Raw genomic sequence first — 17,179 nt, forward strand, 5'->3', positions numbered from 1 at the left:
GGCTTTAAGTTCTTCCTTGTTTGGTGAGGCACCTTAGCACAAATGATCAGACAGTTTAGTTCTCCCATGTATTTTGCTTCTCTTTGTAGCTCCTGTGTTGGCTTCTTTGTGGCTGCTTATCTTTTTGCAGAGGGACTATTCCTCCTCTGACTCAAGAGTTAGTAATTTCCTGGGCTATATGGACTGTTACGTGGTGGGACTATAAAGTCTGGAGAAATTTTTTCAGGACAGTGTTTCTGAGTAGAGGTTAATCTCAGTGTTGCCCTTCTTATGTGAGATCTGTAGTACCTGCAGGGATTACAGCCGTCACTAGTGCTGGAATCCATCTGAGGCTGATTCATCACAAGTGGGGTTACAGTGGCGATTAGGGAACTCAGCCTGGATTGCTCTACTAACCCAGTACTTGAGGTGTTAACAGGAGTGGGTTTAATGCAATGCAGTTAGCTGCTACAGCTGCTCAGTGAGGTACTGTTCTTCTAACCTTGGCTATTTCTGTTCGTGCAGGATGCCCTGCTGTAGTTGCCTAGCCTGCAGCTGTGGGATGAGTGTGGGATGCTCAGCTCCAAGTTCCTACAGAGTTTTCCAGCCTGCCATCGTGGTATTATCCCAGAACAGGAGTATAGTAGAGATTACTCCTGCACTGTGAAAGGGGCTCTTCCTCTCCTTTCTGACAGGCAGGACATACCTTGACATCATCTCAACTTTCTCTGTGTATTTTCCTATCCTATCAAAGGCCCTGCAACACGGTAGCAGCCATCAGCCTGGCACAGTTCAGAGCAGCAGCAGTATTCTAACAGGACTGTGTACAGGAGAGAGCTCAGGGATTGTTACACAAGGGAGCACTACTGAGAAACAACCATTATAAAAGACAGTTCATAAAAATTGAACAAAATGCCCTATAGTTCTGAAACAAGTATGAAACATACTGAGTTAGGCAGCAAGGGGGCAGAGCAGGGCAGGGCCAGGAGACTGCCAGGTGTCTAGATTATCCATGTCCTGTATTTCTGCTTCCAAGGATTTTGAGCAAAACAGGACATTGCTTCCTGTGTGCATGAACTCTTGGACAGAGAGAGATGGAGAAAGGAACAGAAGTTACATATTCCTGCCTTGTGTCCACACTGGAATTGGTAAAGAATATCGTGACATTAAAGTCATAGCAACCCTTCAGGATCCCAGGTGTCGGCACAAACTTCTACCCCACAGCGTTAGCAAATAAAACCACTTAAGCTTAAAGACACTCTCCTATGATAACAAGAAAGCATGATTTAATGGTGTTTAGCAAATGTTATTAGCTCAATAGCCTTATTAGCCATTAGCTCAAAAGCCACGCTTAGGCATTGTGGAGTTGTCCCCTTCTGTATGAGGCCCCCTCCCCACTACTCACCCTCCCCCCTGTGCTAATTGCCTTTCAACAACATCTACCTTTTCTGTGTCCCTTGATGCAGGGAGACAAGACTTCTCTCAAGAGGTGACAACGAAGGTTCTCCCAGGGTAGCTGTTGTGCTGTTCTCACTAGGAAGACGATAGTACTAGCACAGAATGAAATATGGCAAGTGGAGTGACAGCAGCTGTGTCTGGAGTGGCCTCAGATCCTATAATTACATCTCCCTTTATTACCTCTGCTAATGGCCCTCCAGGATGACAGAAATGATAATAAATTAACAGATTATGAACTCCACTTGCCACAAATTATGTGACTTTTTTTAATTCTGGGAGCTCCCATTGCCAAACCACTGAAATAAAAAATCACAAAAAATAAAAAACCTGAATGTCACATCAGCTATCGCAAATAAAGCAGCTTTTCTCAACCTGCAACTGTGAAGAAGGGAAACGTGCATGCAGCCCTGTGCTAGAGACAGAGGCTCCTCTTTTGGGAGCATAGGGATGGCAGTGGAGCATTCAGCACCTTTCAGGATGAGACCTGAGGAAAGGAGCAAGAAACAGATCACTAAGGGTACTTTCTGGATGCTGTACCTTCAAACAGCTCAGGAATGCAAAAGGGCTGGATTCTAGCAATTCCTGGGAGATGTGAGATAGCGAGGCAGATGAATTTCACAGCTAGAGGTTCTCCAGTGTTATAAACCTATAATAGCAAGCCTGTGATTTTGGCGAGGTGAAATTAGCATTTACCTTTCGTGGTCTCAAGTTTTATAGCATGGGAGACCCCAGGTGATGTGATCTTCCCTTGTCTGTGCTGACTGCAATGATACAGGCACAGCTCTCCAGCCCTTGCATTCTACATGTGTAAACGCTAGAGGAAAAGGGTCCCAATTCTGTCAGAGGTTTCAAGTCCAGTGTTGGCACCACAGCGCTCCCTCCCTCCTGCCAGAGCTGGAGTCCTTGACCATCCTGGAGTGCTTCTGGCAGGGGGCTTTCCCCAGTGGGTAGGGCAATTGCAGCTGGCTCTTCTGTTCTCCTTGGCACAGGGTAAAGCATGGTCCCTCCTGTGCAATTCCCACCTGCCATAACTGCCCCTGGGAAGGAGTGATTAACGGAGATGCTGGATGTACAGGCTACTGCTCGGGTTAAGTCAATTTTTCTACTTTAATTTGTAGCAGAAAAGTACGAGCCATGTCTGTCCTGAATCCTGTCGCTCTACTACATGACTGTTTCTCAATCTTTAACAAATTCCGTTCGCAGATCGCAGTGAGGCGATGGCATAACCCCTTTTGTAATCCAGATGAGGAATGAAGATGCAAAAAGTCCATGTGACTGACCCAGAAATTGGACTTACGGCAGCAGCCCAAATGCTGGGCTGTTCTCTGTGGTCAGAGCTAGGAGAGGGGTGACCAAACGAGAGGTTCCAGGTGCTAGAGACTAGGACAGTGGCTGTGCACAGCACCACAACCCCTGTCTCAGGGCTAATCTCATCAGTTCCCTGTGCAGCAAGTGGGAGGCCTGGGGAGACACAATTCCAAGCCTTCAAGCTGCATCAGCCTGCACTAGGATTCAGTCAGGAGGGCTGCATTCAGGAGCAGCACAGTGCTGACTGCAGAAGGGTGAGGCAAAGGATGAGGCACCCCTGAAGTACTCACAGCCTGAGCAAGGGGTGGGATTCACCAGGTACAGGGCTATGTGGAGCACAGGCTGTGCTGTACAGGAATCAATCTCACAGTCATGGAGCTGGATTTGCAGCTCTTCTCCCCAGTAGCCTGGACTCCTCTTTAGCTGTTCCCTCTGGCACTCGCCCCCAATGGTTTATTGATTCTTCCCTCCCACCCACTGCTCCCCTCAGACCTTGCACACACAACACGTGACAGCTGATTGGTATCTGTTAATTAATGTGGCCTGGGGCCTCTTTTCTATTCAGTGGCCTGATAAGGGAAATTGGATGTCCAAGGGCTGCCAGGCCATTATCACCCTTTGCTTCCCCTGGCAACACAAACACAAAACATGGCATAGTGATAAATAAATACCACTAACCCACCCTTCTGCCTTCCCTTCCCCAGCTGAGATAGTGCAGATAGAAAAAGAGAACCCACAGTCAGTCAATATAGCAATCATCAGCTCTTTTGTTAATTGCCAACTTGATAACAAGAGAAATCAAATGATCATCATGGTGGCTGGCTACCTAGGTCCCAGTGCGGGGCCAAGAACTGTGAGCAGGGAGGGCTGTGGGATAAAGGAGTCTGGCTGAGCCTAGCACACAGCTAGTGGGACTGGGAAGCTCCTGGACAGAAGCTAATGAGCTCACAGGCCTCTTGGTGAGCCCTGAGGCTTAAAAAACATCTGGGGAGAAAACTGGCAGGGGAGGCTGGTGGAGCATTGCCCTCCCAGCTGAAGGGTGCCTGGGTGTCCCATTCTCTCACAGCCCTGGGAACCTTTAGACACAAGGGGCTGCCAGAAAGTACAGTCTCTGCTTGTCAGTGGTGGGCCGGAGCTGCTTAGATGGGACTGACACACTGTGCTTGGCATCTCTGTCTGTAATGGCTGTTGTACAGCGCTTGCCTCCCAAGATCTTTTGTGGTCTGGGTACCTGGTACAGAGGACTTAACAGACACAGCTTTCCTTCCCATGCACTTTTTTTTTTCCCCCGCCTTGGGGCAGACAGTGTCTCTGTGTTTCAGCCTCTCCACTTTCTCAAGTGAGCTCTGGGGCTGTCAGGGGGGTCTATCTCCAGACAGTGATTGCTCTTTCTGTATTTGAGGAGAATGACTTGGTTCACTGCTGGGTGCTGGTTCCATTGCTGCTGGGTTTGGCCATGATTTAGGTACTTGTATGGCACCATAAAGGTGTTTTTGACAGTGGTTATGGTTGCTGGCTGTGAGGTACAGAAAGTTGATGGTGTGGAGCTTGGGGAGTGATGAAGAATAGAAGAGAATTCTGTTCACAAATGTGTTCAGCTTTTGAATACATTTCAGTGCTCTGTTGTGGCAGGACCTTTTCTCACGTTGGCCAAAATGAGAGATTGTGATAACGTTTGTAATTCAGGCCTGTGAATCAGAAGCCCTGTTTTCTGCCATTGGAGCTCTTCTCTGCTCTTTGGTCAGCTGGGGCAGACTAAATAGGCTGCAGTACAAAACTACAGGGGCACAGTGAGCAGGACAATGTGGTACAAAACAGTTGCTGCTATAGAAGAAGCAGAGATCACCGAAAAGAGGTTATCATTAACCTTTGGTTGCCATAAACGCAGTCAAGGCATCAGGAGTCCCATTTGAGGCTGTGGGTGGGTATGGGAGCGAAGAGAAGGGTAAGGTCCATGTGTGCTGACTACCACAGAGACAGGGTCACTTTAGTAAGCTTTTTTTTATTTTTTTTTTTTTGAAGGCAGCAGGCCAATGGGGGAGAGTGCTTGCGGTGAATTCCTGGGAAAGCAAGGTCCCCAGGCTCCTAGAGGCTTTGCTGCACATCCATTTGACCCTGCTTGTCTTTTTGCCCTTTCAGGGTTCTCCAACCTCTCCCTTGGGGACCAGATGAGCCTCCTGCAGAGTGCCTGGATGGAAATCCTCATCCTGGGCATTGTGTACCGCTCCCTGCCGTATGAGGACAAGCTTGTCTATGCTGAGGACTACATCATGGATGAAGAGCACTCTCGTCTAACAGGGCTGCTGGAGCTCTACCTGGCCATCCTACAACTGGTGCGCCGCTACAAGAAGCTCAAGGTGGAAAAGGAGGAGTTTGTCACGCTCAAAGCTCTGGCCCTCGCCAACTCAGGTACGGCCCTGGCCCAGCCAGCCTCACAATCAGGGAGTCAAGGTCCATGCTGTAGAGCCTGCTGCCCAAGACTCTGCTCTGCCTGTGTAATGCAACATCCTCAAGGCTCCGCTCTGTCCACAGAGCAGGATCTAAGCTTGGAGAGCAGGAAGAAATGAGGCTTGCCGTTGCTAGAGCCCCAGCTATGCTCCGGCGCTGTATTAGGGAGTGGAGCCAGGCAGGGATGGGCTGGCTGCTGGTTTCTGGCAGTAAAGGAAAGGCTGTGAAGCCCTTCTCCACTGGCAAGCTGACTCCAGTGCCGTGAGTTCAGAAAAGGGGATGTGGGCCACACGTGCATCCACCTCAGTAGTGTTGGTCAGTTACAGCAGACAGGGAAATCCTGGTCCCAATTTCAAATACCACAAAAAGCTGTGGGATTGGGGCTGCCTGGGCCTGTCCTGGAGATGTTCAGTGACCACAGACACTGAATCCCCCTTTAACTGGGACACAGAGTAGATCTGGATGGTAGAGAGTAAGACATGCTGGCAAGAAGCCTTATGTTGCCTGTTCCATTTCTTCTTGTGAAGAGGATGAGAAAGGCTTGGGCCCTCAGCCCCGTGCCTTCCATCTCAGTCTGGGGAGGGCTGCAGCCCTCAATCCATCAGGCTGTGGGAGACACAAGAGGTGCTCTGTGCTGCACTGATGTTGCACAAAAGCCAGGCATGTATTTGCTCGGTAGTACCTTCCGAAAGGGAAACTGCTAAAGCTACTGTGTGACGAGGGCTCCCTCTATATCCCTTGAGTCTCACTGTCTCACATCAGATCTCCTTGCCAAACTGCATCATGCAGGTCACAGAATTCACCCTTGCAGCCCGACAGTGAGTCCAATATTTGTGTTTGGCTAAAGCCCCCTTGCAGAAAGACACCCAGTGTGAAGCTGAAGGGATTAAAGAGGGGAAATCTACATCTTTCATGGTATCTGACTACTTCTCTCAGTTTAAAAAAAAAAAAATGGCACCATATCTTTAACATCAGTTTGCTTGAGTTCAGGCTCCAGATCCTGGTCTTTGAGCTGTGTCCTATGACCCCAGGTCTTTTTACACCTGCCAGCTTGACATGATAAAGTTCCTGTTCCATAGTTGCATTCCTTGGCTATAGATGTATTACTTCAAGTGTAAACAAGTGGTCCATAATGCTGTGAGGCTGCCCTGTCCTCACCATTTTACACTATTCTGTTCCTCTTTGCCATCCATACTTCTTAGCAGCAGCAATTTAAAAGAAAAAAATAAATCACTTACAGCTCATTGATAAAAATGTTGAGTAGCATCTGTTTTTTTTACTGATCCCTGTGGATTTCCACTAGAAAACTCCTCCTCCAGGGATGATTCACCACTGATAGCTACTTTGAAATCTGTCATCTAGCCAGTTACTAATCAATTGAAAGTGTGCTTTATTGATATTGCATAGTGCTAATTTTTTAATGAGAATGTCCTGTGGTGCTAAGCCAAGTGCCTTATAAAAGCCTAAGTCTATTATATCTATGCAGTTAACTTTATCAACCAAACTTGTAATCTCATCAGAGAATGAAATCAGGTTTATTTGACAAGACCTCTATTCCAAAGTATTGTGTTGACTGGCAGTAGTTGTAATACCATTTTGTAAGTCTTAATTGGACATCACTTTTTTTTTTCCTTTATTTTGCCCTGATTGACATCAGACTAGCATGGAAATTATCAGATGAGACCTAGGAAAATATATGCATCATTCAAACTTTTCCAGTCATCTTGAATTTCTCAAAAATACCAAGACTTGTTAATCATTAATCTGCCCTAGATGGACCTCAGCCAGCAATTTTAGAACTCTTAAAGTGAAGTTATCCAGCTCTGCTGATTTCTGTAAAGTTTGTCCCTAACAGATGTCTAACATCTTCTTACATAAACAACAGACTAAGAAGTCTTCATCATCTTCATATAACGTGGGTACATAATACTTCTTTTTTTCTAAACAGGACAGAAATACTCACTGAGGACTTCTGTCTCCTCTGCACTGCTATTAATAGTTTAATCATCTCCAGGTGAAAGACCCCCCCTACAAATGGTCATTTTTCTTCTATTTCTTAAATATTTATAAAACTTCTTTACTGTCCTTAGCCCTTCCAGCCATGGATTTTCCTCCAATGTCCTTCACTTCCCTTATCGATTTTCTACACTTCATAACTTCTGATTCATATAAATTGCTATCTAGTTCCCTTTTTCAATTTCTCATATATTGCTTTTTTAGCTCTAATTGCTGCCTTCATTTTGCCACTGAACCAGGATGGGCAGATGGCCAAGGCTGGCTTCTGTCGATTGTGGGACAGTGGCTTTTGGCGATGTAATCAACTCTTGTTAAAGAACGTGCCACCTGTCTACCAGGAAGGTCACAGGATTAAACAGGGAGAAGGGTTCCTCAGAGGGGCTGAAGTGCTAAGGTAGTGGTTGTGACAGGATAAGTGTGACTCTGGGACATTTATTTGGGCCATGCTATGAGCAGAGACACTGCAGGACCTGAGCCTTGGTGCTGTCAAGTTCTTCATGGTGCAACAAAAGCACTCTCTGCTGATGTTGCTCACTGCGCTGGCAGGACTAAGTCCAGGGTAAGCCTTATGGAACAGTCTGCATCAGGAGTGGAGAAACACTGAGCAAAGACAGAGCAGAACAACCAACACTCATCAGCTGCTTTGGGGTTCTGCTCCAGTGCTGTGGAGTAAAGAAGCCAAGGTAAGAGTCAGGAGGTGCAGCCCAAAGCATATTCTCAGCTGGATGGGAAAATCCATTCTGACTTCATGGGTTTCTCCTAGTGCAGCTATGTAGGAGCATAATCCACAAAAATCCTGCTTTGTTATTTGTATTGGAACATAGGAAAGTAAAGCACGAGATCTCATTTTTCATGTAATTAAAGCCGCTCACAACACACACATAAGGAAGCTACAATAGGGCAATGTAACCTTCACAGTCAACCTTCACATTCTTTTAATATAAGTTATTAGTGTATTTTTGACATGGAGTAAACTTGCAGAGCCTGCATGTATGTGTTTGCATGCAAATAGCTGATTCCTAAAACGGCAGGAATGCAGACTACCTCTGGGCCAGGCCTCAGCTCCTGTGGGTCAGAGACAGGGTTTAAAGCTGAGCACTTAGATTAGCACCTGTGCTGCGTAGACCGCTTTCTGCCTTGCCTCCCATATAGATGAATTCCTGCATTTCCCCTGTTCCTGCTGGGTGTAATTGCTCATGCAACCCAGCTTCTAGGGACTTTCCTCTCCTCTATACAGCCCTGAGCATATTGACCCTTTGTTTCTAGGAATTGAAACAAATGAAAAACAGAAGTGGGAGCTCACACACTGCTCGTTAGACAAGAAGCTGACAATAGGCTGGCCTTGCCAGAGCTGTGGCTGATCTCTGAGTCCTCAGTGTAATGCACCAAGGACACACCTGCTGGGACAAAGATAATTCAAGCAAACTCTGTCTTTAGTAAGTGCATTTTAGAGAGCTGAGAAATGATTTCTTAATGCCCAGAGCAGCAGGCAAGTCCCAACAATATGATCACCCATTTTTTGACAGAGTAAGGGTGCTGTAGACTTGTTACCCTTCAGAGCCAGCAGTCCCTCCTTAGGCATTCCTAGGTCCTCTTTCCTCAGGAAAACAAATTGATACAATCTGTGCTGAGCCCTCCAGGTTAGCACGCAGCACATGTTCATTTAAGGACATCCCAGACTGGCCAAACCTTATTTCCCCTTTTTTTTTCCCCAATGCATTTTAGTGCTAGGATGGAGTGAGCAAGGTCTGGATCTAGCAAGGGGATGCGTAGCAAATTCTGTACTAATGGGTCCTGTGAGGTCCCTGCTGCTCCTGCTCCTGCCAGAAGCTGCAAGAAAAGAGTCGGGTGAGGAGGCAGTGGGCCTTGTCCCTTCTCACACCTGCCCTGTACCCCTAGCCAGCAGTGCTTGAGAAGGGCTCCCGACATGAAGCCTCACTTCTGGGCCAGCTGACCCTCAGGGACATGGTCAGGCAGCCTCCCTCCACCTCAGTGCTCTGACAGCTGTAAAAATTCATAGCTATTGATTTTGTAATTAACAGTTTATCAATGCCATCGACACCAGCTCACTGATGGATTGCAAGGAAATTAATCCTGCAATGTTATTTTATTTTTTGCAGTCAGCTGCCAATTTTGAGCTTCTTTCAGCAAAGAATGGGGGAGTGGGGCAGGCTTTGATCTTTATTTCCCCAATTCCTCTCCCTGTATCCATCTGGTTATTCAGTGCTGTTAAGTCTCATTACCTTACAGAAGTCAGGTGGCAGAAGGATACAGCTTTGGCATTCTATCTACTGTACAGCAGCATCAGTACCCAAATCCAGAGCACCCACTTTGACCTGAAGCATGGCTTGTTGCCTGGTGCTTTTAGCACCCACTGGGGTCTGCAAACTCTGGGCTGTGATTACTTCTCCCCCTTGTGCCCCTAGCCAGAAGGGCATTAAACAGAAAGGCTGGAGGACATTTGTCTCCAAGCTCCAGCTCTTGATGCTTCCAGTCTCCAAAATTACCTCTGCAACTTGGCAGGAAACAGATCCCACTCACTTCTCCTGGATGGTGCACGGAAATTTTCCAGGGGTGCTACCTGGCTGGGAGAAGTTGCCAGACTGACTTGGCAACATGCTTCTCCCTCCCTGTTTTTCAGAATCAGCTTCTGTGGCTAGCTCAGGTCACTGTGATGACCTACCAGCCGTTCTCTGAGCTTCTTTGCCTGGTCTCTTGGATACAAAAACCAAATGCAGCAAGAACAGTCCTTCCTCAGTAGGCTTCTTGGAAATAGAACCCTTTAATATCCTCTAATTAGTACATTCCTTCTAAACAGCTTCTTAAACAGCTTTCTTGCTAGACATAATATTTTCCCAACTGTTTTAATACTTTATAAATCACACATCATAAATAGCATTTACTGTACATGTATCTTATGAAATTCACAGTCTCTAATTTGTGTTGCACTCTCCACAGAGATGACACATTTTTCTAAAGAGATTTTGGCACTTCAGCCAGCTTTCTTCCCCTTCACTGCTGTCACACTGAGGAACCCATGTCCTCACATTTGTGTTGTATACGTGTGGACTGAGCCAGAGCACTGCCACACTAGCCTGGCTGCAGTGGCAGACAGTGCAGCTATGTGTTTGCATGTGTGCTTGCCATAGTGTCCCTTTGCTGCTGCTTCTGGATTCATTGCCCTGTGGCAGGAATCTTTATCAGTGGGTTTGGTATCGATTAAAGGTCTCTGAACAATGAAGACAAGGGAACAGTGTCTCCAGCTCTGTCAGGGTTGTAAGGAAGAAGCAAGTAGCAGCAAGATGAAAGGGAGAAAAACCTTCAGTGATGCTGTGCCTGGTTAGCTTCTCTAATCTATCCTCTCTGCTCTTTGGTGCTGCTCTCTGTCACTCTGACTTACTCACAAGTTTAGCAGCCTGTGTTCAACTCGGGTTCCCCAGCTGGACCCCGGACTGGGTCACTACCAGCTGCAGAGACACACCAAGGAGCTGTGCTGGCCTCACAAACCCTGCTGGCCCCTCCGGCAACTTGTAGAAATCTAACTGGCAGCCTAAGAGAAGAGGCCTTGCAGGAGGCGCGGGTTTCCTTTACTGAAGCATGAAGCTCCCTGAGCAGCTGCTGGCGATCTCTGAAAACAGGGGCATACCCACAAAGGTGGGGCTGGCAACACCCCTCAGCATACTGGTTGTGACCTACTGGGGCTTTTCTGTCTTGCTGACACCCTGAGCAGCTGCATGGCAATTAGGCAGTTTAGACAGATGAAGCGCTATAGCAGTGTTAATTATTCTTAATGAGATTGCTCCCAAGTGGCAGCACAGCAGCTGCTGCCCCTTGCAGGGTGACTCTCTCCATAAGGAGCATGGAGGGCAAGTGAATGTGCAAGGCACAAAGTCCCCCGGCTGACCCCTGCACAGCCTTGGGGTGGCTGGCAAAATGGGCAGCGCACAGGCCACAGTGGGTCACCCACCCCTTGCAGCCTTACTGTCCCTGCACTGCTAGGGCCAACTCGTTGGGCTGGTGCTGAACTTCACCGCAGCAGCACCAACACCTGCCAGCAAGGTGTTTGCTTTCCCTTAAGAAACAAAACAAAATAACAACACCCCCCAAAAAACCCCCTAAACAAACAAAACCAAAACAAAAAAACCCCAAACAAACCCCCAAAAAACCAGAAAAGTAAGAAAAGGAAAGAAAGCATCATTAGCTTCAAGACCATGAAGGATTTCCTTCCTCATGTCTGACTTGTCTGTTTGCTGACTTTTCTCCCTCCCTCCAGACTCCATGCACATAGAGGACATGGATGCAGTGCAGAAACTCCAGGACCTTCTCCACGAAGCCCTGCAGGACTACGAGCTGAGTCAGCGCAACGAGGAGCCCCGGCGAGCAGGCAAGCTGCTCCTGACCTTGCCTCTCCTGCGGCAGACGGCTGCCAAAGCTGTGCAGCACTTCTACAGCATCAAACTGCAGGGCAAGGTTCCTATGCATAAACTCTTCCTAGAAATGCTAGAGGCAAAGGTCTGACAGCCCCAGCGCCAGCCGACAGTGGCGGGGGAACAAACTAGAAACAAAGATGCAAACACTGGAGCAATCCAAACAGCAGCAGCAGCCACCGCCGGCTTTTATCTCCAATCATTTATTGTGGAAGAATTATTTAATGTCTATCTGTCGGCGTGACTGCAAAATCTCGTGTACAGGAGGGGGGAAACTCTTTTAATCAGTCACCTGTTTCTCTTTTGTTTGTTTGTTTTCTCTGTGGGAAATACCAGAATATGCTCTTGCACTTGTTGAGGCGGTCATCGGGGCTCGGCCCCTCTGAGCAGTGATGCTCTCAGTGCTGTCCAGGCCGCCTGCTCCCCAGCTCCCTCCACCAGTGCAGGAGGGGGAGTGGGGACAGAAGCAGGAAAAGAGGAAGAATGGAGTCAATATAAACTTTACATGCTGGTGTTGTGAGGGGTCAGATAGAAAGGGAAGCAGCCAGGGTCCTTTTTGTCACCTTTCTGGCTCTAATCATAGAGCAGATGCTTCTTTGGACAAGAGTGCTGCTGGACCTCTCCTGATCAAAATGGCTGCCTCCCAGGCTCCTCTAGCGACAGCTAACACTTGTACATACAGGCCCCACTTCTTACCGGGAAAGATGCTCCTAACTCTGTAAGATATTCTGCGACCTTGTACAGTGTGTCATTACGCCTGGCTAGTCCCTCCCATGTACAATCCCTGCAGGCCCCTGAAGAGGTAGGATGTATGATCCTGAGAGAATGCAAATCTTCTTTCCCAGATGGCAAGAAAAAGAGAAAAGAGCCCGATGTTACGCTTCAGCGCTGGGTTGACTTGATAATCTCTGTGTCCTCTCCTATGTGGTGCTAACTACAATTCTTCCACACTTTTCACCCTGTAGTGTATCGAACCTGCCTCTTCAGCTCAGCTGAGTGCCATTCCCCACTTGTTCCTTGTGGCAGAGAAGACAAGGCTTTGTCTGCATGGTTACTGCCCAAGTATAAACACACCCCAAACCAGGGCTTTCCTAGAGTTCATTAAAGTGATAGGTCTTTGCCTCCACAGAGACTTAGGCTTATTGCCAAATGCTAGTTAGGAATCAAGGGCACTGCTTTTCAGAGGAGGCAGCTCTTGAGCCTGAGAGATTGCTTTTTTGTGGCAGCCTAGGGAAATAAGAGGGTGGCATGAAACCCCTGATATCCCAACTATTGTCTTCCCCTGCCTCATCCCATTATCCTCAACAGCAGCAAAAGACCTAGCATAGATTATACCTGGGCCTGGTAAGAGGTGTTCTCACTGATGGGAAAGCAAATACCTGACCTTGAGGTGGTGAGAGAAGAAGTGGGGGCATGTTTGTTTACTCCTCTCATGTAACCAGGTTCCTGCTGTCTCCAAGACCTGGTTTAGATCTACTGCCTAAACCACAACTGCTGCCTCCCCCAGTAGCCAGAAGGAAATGTGGGTGACTGACAAAACTGGCTGTTGGTGTTCTCTGAGATTTTATTTTCTAGGTCACTTAGTTTTGAGCCAGCCTGAACTGATGAAACCTGAATGCATTGTCCGTTTTGTGGTCAATGGCATGGCAGTAGAGGTGAGAAAAAGCCTCTGAGCTACATTTGAGACACCACTAGCTCTACTGCCTCTGATCCCCTCAAGCTTCCATCCCTTCCTGGCTAGCCCAGGAGACATGTGGTGTGGCAGAGTGGTTACTTGCCCCCCAGCAGGAAGCCTTCCGAACTGGGGTTGAGGTGTGTGATCAGGGAGACAGTGGGTGCTTGTTTTCTACTGGAGCGGAACGTGTCACAGCCAGGCCGTCAGTGCTGCAGAACTGACCCCAGGCTAGCTCAGAGACTGGGGGCACTAACTGATTCTGACCTCTTAGCTCTTGTTGCCAGCCCACTCCTGGTACTTGGGGTCAGTTCAGTTCCGTCTCCTTTGAGTTTTCCTCACTGTGAGCTACACAGTCATAGCTACTCCCACTCATGTTGTACTCACTTGATAAAAGGAATTTAGTCTTGCTTCAGGCATATTAGTAAACCAACAGAGACCTAAGGGGCAGAAGGCACGTAGGAGCTGGGACTGCTTCCATGCTCACAGCAGTAGCAATTACACAGTGGCCTTGTGCTTTGAACAGATACTTGTGCTTCCCTCCCCAGCTCCCTCCCAGAGGCAGCTAGGGAGAAAATGAGAGGCTGTTGGTTGCGCTCAAGATCCCTGTACCCATCTGTGACTGAGAGGGACCAAAGAGAAATGCACGCCATCGCTACAGAGTCAGCTTGTCATGTGCTGCACCTTGGCAACTCCTTCCAGCTGTGGTATGAACGCTCTCACAAATGTGCTGGGTTGCACTATCGCCTGTAGGTTTCACTCACTTGACCGCTGTTGCTTCCCTGCCGGGTGCCACCCCAGCTCAGCCACAGCACATTGTGTCCTGACCTGCTGTGCAAAGGTAGCTGTCCCAAAATGGGCTGAAAAGATCCTAAGAAGCAATTCTTACTTTGTTGGACCCTGGCTGGAAAGGTCACTTACCAAAAAAAAAAAAAAAAGCTCTTCCAGCTTTGTTGTATTTGGACTCAGGCCTGCTTTCCAGAACAAGGGAGCGAGCTATTTACAAAACATGATTCTGGAGAACTGCTGAGTTAGCTTCTAGCCCACAGAGTCTGCTGGCTATTTAGCATAGGGCTATGGTATGCAGGCAACTCCTGCCTTGGCAGAACAATATAATGATACCAGATTTATTTTTTTCCAGGACCTTCTTTCTCCATTACAGCTGCACAACCTTGGAGCCCATCTGGATATCCCCCATTACTTCAAAATAATATGCCTGGAAATGTTTGCATTGCTTCTGAAATAGGATGGAAACTGAACTAGGCAGTAATTAGCATATATTAATCTCTTTAAGCAAGGAATGCAAACTCTTCCCAGGAACTGGGACAGAAACACCTGTCTAGATTTAACTCTTAAAAGGCTTGTACCATCTTAAATTGGGAACCAGGTCAGGTCTCTTGGGCCCTTCAGACCAGTGTAGGAATCACACACATTTCTTCCTAGTTATTCTGATCTGCTGTGCATCACTAGCACTATGACGCTGCCACAACTGAGGAGCATGTCCAGCTACTTAGCGAGCTGGGCTTGCAGAGAAGGGCAACATCTTAGTGTAGTCCTCCCAGTGTGCTTTGAAGTAGGAAATGGGGCTTCAGCAGCTGTTTAGGTCTTTGAATGCTGACAGTCTCTTACAAAAAGGTCTGGGGATGTGGAAGTTGAGACATGAACTAGGAAATGGGTTCTGGGTCAGTGCTCTTTATGCCGTTCATTTGTAAGGTAGGAGTCACAGAGTCAGTGCCATACAGCTGTAAGAGATGATGGAGCTTGAGCCTGGGGACACAAATGGGCTCTACAACTTAAAGAAAAGCACAGCTGTAGAGGTAAGTGTTTCAGTGACAGTGAATAAGCATGAAGCCCACATCCAGCAGCTGTGGTAAAAGCAGCTCCAGCCCCTGATTTGCATGTGTGGATAACAGAAACCACATACCCGTCAGCTACTACAAAAGGTAATTCTTCCCAAGTGACCAGCCTTTCTGCATTGGGCACATTCCTTTCTGAGAACAGCAGTGTCTGGCCTGTAATGCAAAATAAATTTCATGGGGATCAATTAAAAGGGAAGCTAAAATACCACGCAATTAGGTTTCTGGGGAAACTTGGGCATTACACCTCGCAGCAAAACTGTGAAGTTATAACCCCACACAACAATCAGAACCTTGCAGTATTGCTCATGCTAAGGGGGCATTATTTTTCTCTTTGTAAGCTAAGTCATCTCTTTTTTTAAACTATTACAAATATATAAAATAAAACATGCTGCATCAGAAACGTGTAAGCAGCTATTAGAGGGGAAAGTCATTGAGAAAGACCCTAGAATGTAACTTGTTGAGCTTTTATTACCAATTGGAGCTGAGAAAAAGAGCTTCCACTTTGCATCCACAAGCTATAATCAGTCGTGGCCAAAGGCCACTGTGTTGTTCTTGTGGCTGGGTTATATGGAGAAGCCAGAGAGACAGAGGCTGTGAGAATGATGCAGGGAGTTATAGACAGTGAAATAAACAGTATCTACTTAACTATTATCTGCTCCTTAAAGAAAAAAAAAAAGAAAAAAAAACCTGTTAAATAAATTGTATTCTTGTGGTACAGGTCATTTCAAACAAAACAAGAAATAAAAGACAGAAATGTAAAAACTAACCCAGACAGAGTAATGTTTATTGTGTTTAGGAGCTGCTCCGTTCTGTCCCTTGGGATGCACATAGCCCCACGGAAGAGGCTGGGGTGGGGGAAGGCATGGTTTGGGCATACTGATTAATGGGAGGAGAGCCCCAGCCCTTGCAATTAGAAACATTCATTTGGTGTTTTCCCATGTCCAGAAAAGAAAATCTCAGCAAGCTTCTGAGTTTTTGTGAGACTAGCTTTGCTGAGGACTGGTTGGACAGGCACTGTTGTCAGTCTCTGCCATGAACTGCTCTGTTTCTTCCACTCACCCATTTTCTCCCCACAATCTACACTTCACTGGTGCAAAGAACAAACATGAGCTAGCGATGAAAAAGCCTTGAAGTTGCTCCAGTGAAAAACAAAATCTGTAATCATAAAATAGACCACTGGCTTAAACCCAACAGTGACATCATAAGTGTTGCAAGCATTACAGCAGCTGTCTAGTGCTTATAAAGTGTGTGCAAGTGCTGAAGTCATGGCATTTGCATTGATCTAGTGGTCAGGCTGTGCAGGAGGGCAAGCTCATGTCTGCTTGAGAAAGCAGAAGGAAATGTGCTGTGGTAATTGGGGCAGAGACGTGAGAAACAAGGACGCCAGGTTTTTATTCTGCCTCTGACTCTGTTGAGCAGACAGCACCACGCCCTGTGTAAGCACCGCCATCTCTGCGCATGTCACTTAGCCAACATGGGTATGTCCTTCTTCCAGGCAGTGGCACTCACTGGGATGATGTGTCTAAACAGGCTCAATCTGAAGCAGCACAATCCCTTTCCAAGTTCACACAGGCACCTTGCAGCCTCCCCCACAGCCCACCTGCACCAAGTGCTCAGGCCCTCTGAATGTTGTATCCAGTCACAAAATGTTTGGATTTGGCCACCACAGTAGGACTTTAAACCTTATTTTACTCTGGGTTAAATATAGCACAGAGATAGTCAATCTCTGGCTTTGCGAAAGGCAGTAGTTTTGGGGTTCTGAAAAGTTGATGTGGCACCTGGAGCTGCTGGTGTCAAGAGATTGGTAAGGGTAGCCAGAGGACTATGGGGAGCCCGGGCCCCACTGGTCTGTCTCTTCAAACACCATTCAAGGGACATAAGCTTTCCTCAGTCCTTCCCTCTAAAGTGGCAATTGCCTTCCTTACATTTCCTGGGCACCCTTCTGCTTTGTCTAGGCTTTCCTTACTTGCCTTATTATTTTTCAATCACGCTGCAGTTAAAAAAAAGGGGGG

At 47.3% G+C, this 17,179-nt stretch overlaps 1 protein-coding gene across 5 annotated transcripts in view; it reads left to right on the forward strand.

The window, feature by feature from the left end:
* Positions 1–15,913, forward strand: part of ESRRB (estrogen related receptor beta) — a 134,631-nt gene extending 118,718 nt beyond the window's left edge. For 4 of the 5 annotated variants that reach the window (XM_054827012.1, XM_054827011.1, XM_054827014.1 and 1 more), the window contains 2 exons: positions 4,885–5,154; positions 11,483–15,907. In XM_054827012.1, coding sequence (XP_054682987.1) covers positions 4,885–5,154; positions 11,483–11,727 — 515 coding nt within the window. In that variant the 3' untranslated portion in view covers positions 11,728–15,907. Of the gene's footprint in view, positions 1–4,884; positions 5,155–11,482 lie in introns of all 5 variants that reach the window. The other variant, XM_054827013.1, reaches the window with a different exon arrangement.
* Positions 15,914–17,179: the final 1,266 nt, after the last annotated feature.

The sequence above is a fragment of the Grus americana genome, chromosome 5 (assembly GCF_028858705.1).
Source record: "Grus americana isolate bGruAme1 chromosome 5, bGruAme1.mat, whole genome shotgun sequence".
Classification (NCBI taxonomy): domain Eukaryota; kingdom Metazoa; phylum Chordata; class Aves; order Gruiformes; family Gruidae; genus Grus; species Grus americana.